This window comes from Telmatherina bonti, assembly GCF_933228915.1.
Source record: "Telmatherina bonti genome assembly, chromosome: 11".
Lineage (NCBI taxonomy): Eukaryota > Metazoa > Chordata > Actinopteri > Atheriniformes > Telmatherinidae > Telmatherina > Telmatherina bonti.
Window position 1 is genome coordinate 11,509,943 of NC_136629.1, and position 12,442 is coordinate 11,522,384.

General features: G+C 39.4%; 1 protein-coding gene across 1 annotated transcript in view; it reads right to left on the minus strand.

The window, feature by feature from the left end:
- LOC306762262 (inactive pancreatic lipase-related protein 1-like) overlaps positions 1-12,442 on the minus strand; it is a gene marked incomplete at both ends in the record, with an annotated part of 63,711 nt that overhangs the window by 45,768 nt on the left and 5,501 nt on the right. Inside the window, 2 exons of the mRNA XM_079248704.1 lie at positions 397-583; positions 2,504-2,558. Coding sequence (XP_079104830.1) covers positions 397-583; positions 2,504-2,558 — 242 coding nt within the window. The remainder of the gene's footprint in view (positions 1-396; positions 584-2,503; positions 2,559-12,442) is intronic.

Below are 12,442 nucleotides of genomic sequence, written 5' to 3' on the forward strand. Positions count from 1 at the left end.
GTCAGACGGGGTCTGAATCACCAGACGACTCCTACTCTCCGATGAACAGCTTCAAAACGACAAACATCTATCTGGATACAAAACCTGCAGTAAGCATGAGTTAACTTGCAAACATTGACCTTTTCTTGTTGCGTTGTTGAATTTAAGCTGTTTTTTAGTATTTCCTAATTATAAATAAGACAGCAGCCAGACAACATGGAGTCAGACACCAACGTTACTGAAGCAGAACTCAGCTTTTCTCCAACATGAGGCTTCGTTCCCGCCTGCATCCCAGCACCTTCTAACAATATTACTTTTATAATCGATAAAGTCTGGAAATGATCTGATCTGATGTCATCAATGAATTCAAAATACACACATCACCAGTGAGAAACATGGTTACCCCCTGCCCCTCACCTGGTAATACTGGTTCTTCTGGGTGAAGAGGAGGAAGAGGGTGCCGAGGCGTTCAGGGGGCCAGGGTATAGCTGAAGCCGGTCTCTGTGGGGTCCCCCCCCAGGGAGGAAGGTCACTGAAGCAGCCCAGCTCTTCATAGCAGACCTCAGCTGCTGTGGATGAGGATAGAGACAGCAGATAAATCCTCCTTTACCCAGAAGTTCATTCACTCTGTTTGCTTTGATTTTTACAGACACTGTCAAATAAACATGTTCATAAGCCTAACCAAAGCTTGTCATAAAAAGCAGTTGAGTCTTGTTCCAGTTTTCTTCCATCAGATTCATTTAATGAGACTAGTTTGACCTTTTTTTCACACATGTATATGTTGGCAGGTGTCCTAGTGGTTCTGGGAATGGGCCGTTATGCTGGATGTTTTAGGTTCAAATCCAACAAGTAACATTTCACCAAATATTTCTGCACAATACAAGTAATCCCCTCTTTCCACATTTTATTCTTCAATAAATTATTCCCCTCTCTCTTTGCAATTTTCACCACTTCAAAAATATTTTTTTATATACTTTATCAGATTGGAAAGAATGCTGCACATCTGCTAGCTGGTGGAATGTCCTGCCACTAATTTTAGTAACATTTTCAGCTATTTTGCATTATACATCAGTAATTATATTATTATACATCAGTAATTACACATTTTCTCGTTGCAATTTTAAATGATCTTTTTGTTAAAAAGTAAACAAATAAATTAGGAAAAACACCAACGTAGCATTGAATGATTAAAATGAACATTTTAATACACACAAAATCTTTTATACTGTTTTGAAATGTATGAACCATTAAATTACAGAGTTTACATGCAAAATAATCCAAGTTTGATTATTTCCTGCTGCCTCTGCATGGCGAATGCAGGTTTTTGTACTGCAGCTTTTAGGTTTATGATGTAAGAAGACAAGTTAGCAGAAGTTTTAACCCTTTGATCCACTGTGTCCCCTGAAGTAGACTCAGGCTGTTTTCATGTATATTCATAAATGAGGGTGGTATATTTGCACCACTTCAGTGGACATTAGGAGAGTTACCCAACACACTGCCAATCACTGAAGAATAAACTCATATAGTTTAACATTTCATGTGTACACAGACATAATGAAATTACCAACTTTACCTCAGCGATCAACAGAAAAGAGGCCATTTTTAGAAGATACTTCTATCATATAAATTTGACAATATACTATTTTAGAGATATTTCTATGAGAATACATAGAATAAATAAACTAAATAAAAAATAAAAAAATATTAAAGAAAAGTGTTTCTACATTTCTGTTTAGGTAAAAGGTGTCATTGATTATTAATAATTCATGCATCAGAGAGTCAAGCACATTTTTAATGGGAGGTTATATCTTTTTAAATCTTTCATACCTTAAACATGAAATAAATAGGTCATTACTGGTGAACTGGTTAACTTGCAAATGTATCTGCTGATATATTTTATCTCACATTTAAGTACAAATGATACAGCATATAAAAGAGTAAAAATTAATACCAAACCACATTTAAAATTTTCTTACCCTGGCAATGCTAAAACAACCAGTGACACCAGTATGATGACAACTGTGAATAATGCTACTTGATGATGGTGTTATATTGAAAAAATAATCCCCAAACTGCTTCCAGGTTGCTGAAACGAGCTGCCCACTGCTCTCTAGTGCAGCTGTTCCCCACAAATTGTCATTAGTTGCATGAAGGGGGTCCTGAGGGTGAGTCTTTAACCACTGCTCTGGTGAAAAACTAGAACCAGTTAAAGCTAAACACTGGTGGTGCTGAGGTAATTTAGTGGGAACCCCCAGAAAATTCCTGTTTAGGGCCCCAAAAAGTCTTGGGTCGACCCTGGCATTGAGGACTGGCAGGTGCCATCCACCCATTAATGGTTTCTGTCATCAACCCCCTACATTTCCAGTCCTTTAGCTGTCTGTATCCCATTAACATGTCTGCTTTTGCTTGTATCCCAACACGGTTTCAGCATGTCGCTTTCCCCAAATTACCAACCAGATCCGGATTTTAGAGGTTGCATTCGCACATACGTGTGGTTATATATAAGTATTCTACATTAACTTACCATGTGATGCCGCGATGGCAGAGCAGAGGAGAGTCATCATCCACATCACAGCCATCTGCTGGAAAACATCAGTCTGATAAGAAGTTTTAAGAAAGAAATGAACTGAAGGTTTGATCGCTGTACGCACCTTGAGGCCAGATGAGCAGGTAGTGAACGGATTCAGACTCTGTCAGCTGCCTTTTAGCCCACGTAGGGATCAGGGAAACAAACAGATGTCAGAGGGTTGATATGTTCACGCACGAGCACACACTCAGCTGAACATGGAGGTTTACCTCAATGTTACACATCAAATAGCTGCTTTAATATTTCCTTTGTGCATCCTCCATCTAAATATATCAAATTTACAGTAAAAAGCTCAAGTTTAACCTCACAGATGTTTATTTGATCAGAAAAAATCTGTTTCATGTTAATAGTTTCTTCAGGGCAGAAGTCCCATGGCCGGGTTTAAGGAGGACTTGTGAAGTGTGTGTGGTCATGCGTCATGGAAAAAGAAAATAGAAAAGCTTCTTCTGGAGTTTTTAGGTATTAAAACATGTGAGACAGTTTTCCAAACAAGCCAGAAACTTGATGAAAAACAGTCGAGGTGGTTGATGATTAACTGCATGATTATGCAGCTGTTACACAGATTTCAGACACTCGTCCTCTTGATCATCTCCACCTGTTCAACTCCCAGTTAGATATCTAACCAGCCAATCACACGGCGGCAACTCAACACGAAGACGACTTGCTGAAGTTCAGACTGAGCATCATGATGAGGAAGAAAGGAGATTTACGTGACTTTGAACGCAGCATGGTTGTTGGTCTTTCACACACAACCATCTCTGGAGTTTCCAGAGAAGGTCTGGAGAAGAGAAAATCTCCAGCGAGGAGCAGCTGTCTGGACCGGAACTGAAGCAGATATCTACCAACCATGAAGCAGATGGTCTCCAGCAGCAGAAGACCACAGCGGGTTCCCTCCTGTCAGTAAGAACTGGAAACTGAGGCTACAATTCACACAGACTCACCAGAACTGGACAATAGAAGATGGAGAAACGTTGCTGGTCTGATGAGTCTCCAGTTCAGCTCCACATTCACATGGTAGGATCAGAATCTGCTGGAAACATCATGACAACATGGATCCATCCTGCTGTAGATCAGCATTGGGTCCACTTTGGTCCCCTTCAGTACCAGCATTAGTTACTATGAATCTTAAGTTGGCTTGTATGTGTATGTATATGTGTTGATACTGGCGAGTGCGTACGTGTTTGTACATATGTATGTATGTGTGTGTCTGTGCATAGATTTGTGTATATATATATATATATATATATATATATATATATATATATATATATATATATATATATATATATATATACGAATGTGTTTTTCTTTGCTCTCTCTTTATCTTTTTCACTTTCTCTCTGAGGTGTTTTCTCTTCTTTCTCTTTCTGTCTTTCTTCTGTCCTCTCCGGTCCAGCAGTACAAACTCTACAATTCAAACAAAAACACAAAATATATATAGAAATAAAATAAAAATTCAGAAAGTCAAGGGGATCATTATATCTATAAAGCTTCCCTTGGCAAAGAAAATTTGCTCAGCAGAACACAACATCCAGACCATCATTCTGCTTGCCTAAATGCTGGAAAAGACACACAAAAAAAAAACAAAAGTACCAACATAACATGGTTTAACCTCCACAGCCTACCTGAGTGTTGCTGCTGACCATGTCCATCCCTTTCTGAGCACAGTGTAGCATCTTCTGATGGAAACTTCCAGCAGGATGATGCACCATGTCACAAAGCTCACATCATCTCCACCATGACGATGAGTTCACTGTCCTCCAACGGCCTCCACAGTCACCAGATCTCCATCCAGCAGAGCAGCTTTGGGACGTGGTGGAACGGGAGATTCTCATCATGATGTGACTGATGCAACTGTGTGATGCTTCATGTCAACATGGAGAAAACCTCTGAGGAATGTTTCCACCACCTGGTTCAGTCTGTCACACCAAGAAATAAGGCAGTTCTGGAGGGGAAAGGAGTCCAACCCGGTTCATACATTTCCTCATTTATAAATTTCATTTCAGACTTCAGAGCAAAAAACAAGTTAAAGTTAATCCTGCTTGTGCTTGTAGACCTCAAGCAATGTGCTGATCATTTTTCTTCCTGTCTGTCCTCCTAATCCTGCAGCTTCTTATTTTAACACCCCATAAATGTCCAACAGATGGCATCGGAGAGTAAGTACCTGTACTTCAGTACCTTCAGCTGCTGCATTCAGATCTCAGCTGCGCTACACCACAGCTCCTGCCTCCTGCACCAATGTTTCCACGCTGGGATTCATGGAACGTCACACCGATTTCCAAAGTCTAAATCATTTAATGATTTCATGTGTCCCAAACAACACAATGCAGATCAGCTCTGATTTAACGTATCCACCTCACGTTACTGGTTTTTACTGTCATCGTCTTGTTTTAGCTGCTAAAACTCTGCTTTAATGACAAACTTTCATGTCTTTCATGTCTCGCACACAGGTTAGTTTTCATGTTATCAGATTAATCCAGACTACTGAAGTGATGGAGGAGTTTAGAGCCATCACCTGCCAGATGACCTGCATCTCAGACATCCAGAGCTAAATGGGAATAGTCAGGTTGGGTAAACAGGCCTGCGGGGGCCAATCTTTGCCAGATGATGCAGAGAGATGCCGGGGTCTCTCTCTGTGAAGAGTGCTGGGATTTGGAGCAGGGTTAATCCCATGTGAAAACAGCCCTGCATGCACTCTGCTCTCCTGGGCTCCTGGATAAATACCAGCCAATTAGAGGTGTCTGGAATGGGTTTTACACAGGAGTTGCAGCTCCTGCCACAAGGTGTGTCTGTGTCTGTGTCTGTGTGTGTGTGTGTGTGTGTGTGTGTGTGTGTGTGTGTGAGGGGCGACTTATTTTCCGCCTTTTTAAATCCGTTTGGATTTAAACTGGTTAAAATGAGTCCTGACAGTATGAGGAAAAGTAGAGCTGAGGAGGTAAAATATTAAAAATAAAGGCTGATGAGTGGTGAACACGACGACGCTCAGACTGGAAACCAGTTGCAAGTCATTCATCTGTAGTAGTTAAAACCATTCTAACAGCAGAACCAGAGAATTATTTACAGTAATAAACCAGCTTATAATCTGTGTTTGACTTGGAACAATTTCAGGATGAACCTTTATTATAGATATATAAATATATAGAAAAATGAGGCTAAAACTCTTCTATATGGGCTGAAAAGTTTTGTCTTTCTGCCACCAACCTCACTCATTTCTCTAGTTTTTCATTCTAATTTGACATTTATTTCATTTTATTTTGCTTTTTCTGTCTGAAATAAATTAAAAACGTTCAGTTTAGTCTCCAAAGTGAACAAAACTTTGCTTTGCTTGATGGGGCGAATCAGGACAATCCAGACTCTTCTGTTTGGAGACTTGTGTCCGAGCAGCAGTTTGCTGATTGTTGTTACGAACATGACTGAGTCGTGAAAAACACTGGGAGCAGAGAGCTTTGGATAAACAGTGCAGGGAGAACTGGGTGGACTGGGTGAGAACTGGTTAAAGTGGCGTTTTGGCAGGAAAGATGGATCTGGGCATGTGATGTCACTCTTTGGTTTGGGAGCAGCTGCTTTGAAGCTTTGCGCTTGGCTTGCGGCCATCTTCATCCGGATCTTTTCGGAGCCTGAAGTGACCGTAAAACAACAACATGGAGCTGGAGGGTGATGCCTGGAACCTGGTGACACGGAGTTTTACTTTCTATGACTGATATCCGTTTAATTCTCAGATTATTTGCAAAGAGACCACCAACAGCCTGAGCAGAGGGATGGAAGGAGTTTTATCTTCCGTGAGAGAAGTCGACGTCTTTCTAAGAGGGCGTCAACTGGAAACGCTTCAGAAGTCACATGGTCGTCACTGGTTTTACATTTTAGCTTCAAATTAGCTTCAACTCAGACACAGTACAGAGTTTCATACAGAAGCTCAATCAATTTCAGTCCAACATCTCAAAATGACTCACTGCATTAAAATAAAATAAAATAAAATAAAGCGATGGACTGGTGAGCTGTCCAGGGTGCACCCTGCCTTTCCCCCAAAGACTGCTGGGATAGGCTCCAGCTTCCCCAAGACCCTTCATTGGATTAAGCGGTTAGGAAAATGAATGAATGAGTGAAAGTAAAATAAAATAAAATAAAATAAAATAAAGTAAAGTAAAGTAAAGTAAAGTAAAGTAAAGTAAAGTAAAGTAAAGTAAAGTAAAGTAAAATTAAATTAAACAAATACTTAAAAATAAAATAATATTAAAATATAGTATTAAACAACAAAAAGTAAAACAATTTAACAATATAATAATATAGTATGAAACAAAATGACAAATAAAATAAACATATTTTAATAATAAAATAAATGAAATAGTATTGTTGTGGACTCTTACTCATACTCTATACTCTTACATACATAATTCACCATTCGCATATTTAGCTTTATGTTCCAGGTTATCATATGTTCCCGAAAACCAGGAACCCTGAGCTCAGTCTTTGGCCTCTGAAAGAGCTGTGTTATGTTGGATTGGTCATTTTGTTTGAAACTCTACTAAACAACACATTGTTGGGTTGTCAATATGAGAAATTTCCTCTTCACATTTCTGTTCCTATTTCTACAGTTTCAAACAAAATGAAAAAAACATATTTTAATAACATAATAAAATAGTATTAAACAAAATGAAAAATATAATAAAATGTTTTAATAAAAATAAAATAAAATGGGACCAAACACAATTAAAAATAAAATTGAAATTTCTAAATAAAATAAAATAAAATAAAGACACAACAAATCATTATTGCATTCAGGTCTGTCATTATTATGTCCAGCTAAAGCAGAATAAGTGCACTGTGTGTGTGTCTGATGACTTCTGATTACATGTGTAAGGTAATGAGTTAATGTGATGTGTGGTACAGGTGCATAACAGGACCAATAACACGACACGATAACATGCCAACATTAATTCATCCATCTTTATTGACTTTATAATTTATGATTACACAATCCTTGCAAATGTCTTCAGGTCTGTCGACTGTCCAGCTCATCACCCTTTGACATGGCTGACCTGCGCGCTGACCCTCCTTGCTGACCCTTTCTTTTGCTCAGCCTTGCTCGGTATTGATCACAGATAACCCAAAACTGGGAACAAATTAAATAAATATCTACAAACAAGCCAGGCGTGAGAATGTAGAAAGTAAAGCATGCTCTTATTGTCTCGTCAGGCAGCTGGTCCCAGTCTGATCCACAGCCTTATTTATTCCATGGACCCATGTTAAAAGTGGACATGCACTTAAAATCCCAACAAAAAAACTTTATTTTGTTTTATAATCTTCATGAGCCCACGTGATAATATGCAGATTTTGAACTGCTCAGGTGATATTGCAGCCTCTCTCAGCTCATCTTGCAGGACAGACAGCGAGTCTGCAGCAGGTTCACATGCAAACACACATGCAAACTAAAATCTTTCCTGAAGGCGACGCAGAGATGGAGGCAAAAAGTCTTTTCACATCAACCGAAATGATTATTTCACCTTTTAACATCACATCCTATCACGTCTTCCACATACGGACAGGTTGCATTATTATTATTATTATTATTATTATTATTATTATTATTATTATTATTATTATTATTACTACTATCATTATTATTATTATTATTATTATTATTATTATCATCATTATTATTGTAGTTATTACATGATGATAAAGAATAAATTATTTTCTTCATTTTATCAGTGGACTAAATAATCACTTCAGATTAAAATCTTTCAAAATTTTTTCACATTATTTATTGTGTGTGTGTGGGGGGAGGGAGTATTTTAGGATTACTGTAATTAAATATCTTTTTTTTATTATTATTATTGTATTTCTTTGCTTATTATTATTTTTTATTAATTCTTATTAATAGTGTTTTTATCTGTCTTTTTCTCTTATTTTGTTATTTTCTATTGTGACTTTTGGAAAAACACAATAAGTTCTGTGTGATCATTGTGTGTGTGAGTTTGTTGAAGTGTGTGTTTATGCCACTGCCTTGCTCCGCAGGTGTCCGTCCAGCCTCTCCGTTCTGCTCAGGAGAAAGAAGTCCTGATACCGATTAATCGTTTTTATTGCAAATCACTCTGCTGGTTTTGTTTAAATAAAGTGATTCTTATTATGAGAAACAAAATAATAAAAGAACCTCACTTCTAATATCTCTGAATGTGATGAAGTGAGATCTCTCCAAGACGATCATCTTTCAGTGGGTGTGAACTTTTTGTCAAAGTTTGTTTTTAAATGATCCCAACTTTTTGTAACAGTGTCGGCTTTGTGTTGCATGATGGGTGGAAGGTGTGGACTGCAGCAGACCAGTTCTCCTGTTCCACCATGCTGCTGGGATGATGCAGGATGTGGTTCAGCATGGTGGAACCTGCAAGGTCTTCCCTGAAGGAGACGTTGTCTGGATGGGAGCAGATGTTCCAGCATTGATGGAGCTTCCCAGATGTGGAAGCTGCCCACATCTGCACTGATGCAACCCCATCCCATCAGAGATGCAGCTTTTCTACTGTCCACTGATAACAAGCTGGATGCTCCCTCTCCTCTCCAGTCTGCAGGACACGCCGTCCATGCTGTCCACAAAGAGTTCCACATCTTCATCCAGGTTATCTCAGAACATTTTAGATGATCTCTGGTCCAGAGGAGACGGCTTCTGCTTCTGGATCCTCTTCACATCCAGAAACATGGGTTAATCTGGATGGCATTAATCCGGCCTCCAGTACCACAGTGAGAAACCTTGGAGTCATTATTGACCAGGACTTGTCTTTTAGCTCATATTTAAAACAGGTTTCTAGAACCGCCTTCTTCCACCTGCGTAATATTGCTAAAATTAGGGTCATCTTGTCTCAGAAAGATGCAGAAAAATTAGTCCATGCCTTTATTACTTCCAGACTGGATTACTGCAATTCCTTATTTATGGTTCGTCCCAAATATGCCCTGAAAAGTCTCCAGCTGATCCTACATGCTGCAGCGAGGGTTCTGATGAGGACTAGCAGGAGAGATCATATTTCGCCAGTTTTAGCCTCTCTACACTGGTTCCCTGTTAAATCCAGGATAAAGTTTAAAATTCTTCTCCTCACATATAAAGCTCTCCATGACCAAGCTCCATTGTACATAAAAGAGCTTATAGTTCCATATTTTCCAAATAGAGCACTTCACTCTCATACTGCAGGTTTGCTGGTGGTTCCCAGAGTCTCAAAGAGTACTAAGGGAGGAAGGGCCTTTAGCTATCAGGCTTCTCTCTTATGGAACCAGCTCCCACCGTGGGTTCAGGAGGCAGACTCCCTCCACACCTTTAAGATGGAGCTGAAAACCTTCCTTTTCCATGATTCTTATAGTTAGGATATGAGCATCTCCTGAGTAGGAGTCTGCATGTACAGGGCCCAAATGTCCAGGTTCTGCTCTTTGCTCTTATAGTTATGGGTAGTCTAGCCATCCATTACTTATGTAGCAATGGGGATGTTACCTGATGCACTGAGAAGTATATTATATTAATGTATATATATATGACAATATTGCCGTCTCTGAATTATTTCTCCTTTTTTCCGCAGGTCTTCCTGAATAAGTGCAGTTGTACATGTTGATCTGTCTTTCCTGTCCTCTCCACCCCAACCAGTCGAGGCAGATGGCTGCCCTCCCTGAGCCGGGTTCTGCCGGAGGTTTTCTTCCTGTTAAAGGGAAGTTTTTTCCTTCCCACTGTCGCCGTGTGCAGCTCAGGATGGAGGATTGGATCCAAGTCTCAATGCAATCAGTTGGTTTCTATTATAGGATATGTATGAATTGGCTCGAAATGATCTGTTTGTAAAGTGTCCTGTGACAACATTGTTGTGAAGTGGCGCTGTACTAATAAAGTTGAATTGACTTGACATCTGGCTTCTTCTCTGCATGACGAAGCTTTAACCTGCATTTGTGGATTTCTTGGTGAACTGTGTTCACAGACTGGGATTTCTGGAAGTTTTCCTGAGTCCATGCAGTGATTTCCAGTAGAATCATGTCTGCTTTTAATGCAGAAGATCACCAGCATCTAGCCTTGTCCTGTGCATACAGAGATTCCTCCTAATTCTCATTACGCAAGGAAAGTTCATTTATTTAGCACAATTCAACAACAGGGTGATTCAAAGTGCTTTATAGAGACAATAAAAGATTAGGAAATAAGGAGCATAATTTAGAATTAGAACATGAAAGCAAGGAAATTACATTAAAGGTGGAGTATGTAAGATTTTCGATATTTTCTAAATAAATTAACTAATAGAAAAACTACAATCATAACTAGAGAGTTTTTCATGACAAATGACAAAAAGCACTTTTTTTTTTACTGGTAGGCAAACATTTAAGAAGGGTCTTTGTCATTAATTAAACTTGTAATCTAATAACACATCAAATATGGACAGACTGGAACCTACAGGTTTAAAAAAAAAAAAACTAATTATGATTGTAGTTATTTTATTAGTTAATTGATTTTGGAAAATATTGAAAATCTTACATACTCCACCTTTAAATGGGATCTTCAAAGTTTGAGGAACATTTTTCTGAAGTTATTTTACAACTTTTAGACCCAGTTTGTCTTCTAACCTCTGTCCATCTTTCCATCTGAGAGACTCTGCCTCTCTGAAATGCTCCTGTCATCTTACTGACCTGTTGCCATTCAACCTAATAACGCCTTGTCAACCTTTCGTTGCACCTCTTCCAGCTTTTACAGATGTGTCGCTGCCATCAGATTAATTTTCAGCTCGTTTTCCATTAAATAGTAAAATGTCTCACTGATCAGCACCTGATATGATGTTTACCTTCTACATAAAACACGGCCTGATGAAGTTTGGAAATGACATTTTGAGCAACTTTCTGTGGAACAAAGAGGATCTCTCAGCTCTAGCTGTGTGGATGGCATGCATATTGGAGTCCATTATTAGGACAGTGGGGGGGGGGAGTTCTAAGGCAAACGGGAAATTACATGCAAGACAGCACAAGCTGGAGGGGCTGGGGAAGAGGACAGAAAAGCTGGGTAGGTTGGGTCTGCACTGCAGCGGCTTACTGTAGGAATGTTAATCCTCCTAATGTATTACAGTTGGAGGGAGAGTCGGACCACAGGCTGAACGGACTGGTTGGAGACGGGAAAAGAAAAAGAGCGGGAGGCGATTACAAGGTGAGGCGTAAGAGGAAAAAGAAATAAAATAAATATGATACACAATTCAGAAAGAGGTCACTGTGGGATTGTATGTAAGCTGTTGCACGTTCGAGTTCTGCAAAGTGGAAAATAAGCTTCAAATCCTATAAACAGCCCGAATCTTCGACTTAAAGAGCCTTCAGCTGCTTCTCTGTGCTTCTCTCCATTGTCTTTGTTTTGACTCGAGGGGGGGGGGGGGGGAGCCTCAAACTAAAGTCGCTGTGGTGGAGAATCAAGCCGACAAAAAGGTTCAAATCAGCTGTTTTAAATATGTTCCCCTCTGATCTCTGTGTTCCTCTCCATGCAAATGGCTGCTTCCACCCTCAAGCTTAGAAGAATTTGTTTGGGGTTCTCAGAGAAGTAAAAAGCAACAATAAAAAGGATTAATCTCCATTTCTACTTTGCATATTTTATGTGTTTTAATACTGAAATCCACCTCTTTCCTGTGGAGAAGCTTATCGGTGAAGGAGGAAACAGGAGGGAAAAATCCATTAAATGCAACTTAACATCGAGGATTCATCTGATTTGGTTGTTTTCCTGCAGCTGCTGCATCCATGCTGCTTATTTTAGTCAAATATCCTGAATGGGGGTTGCTGGATGTGAACCAGCAGCTCTGTGGGTCCAGTACTGGGAGGCTGAGGAGGGTTACATCTTGGTCCTCATGCTTTGTTCAACACTTTGACCCTGCAGAATGATTTTTCAGCCAA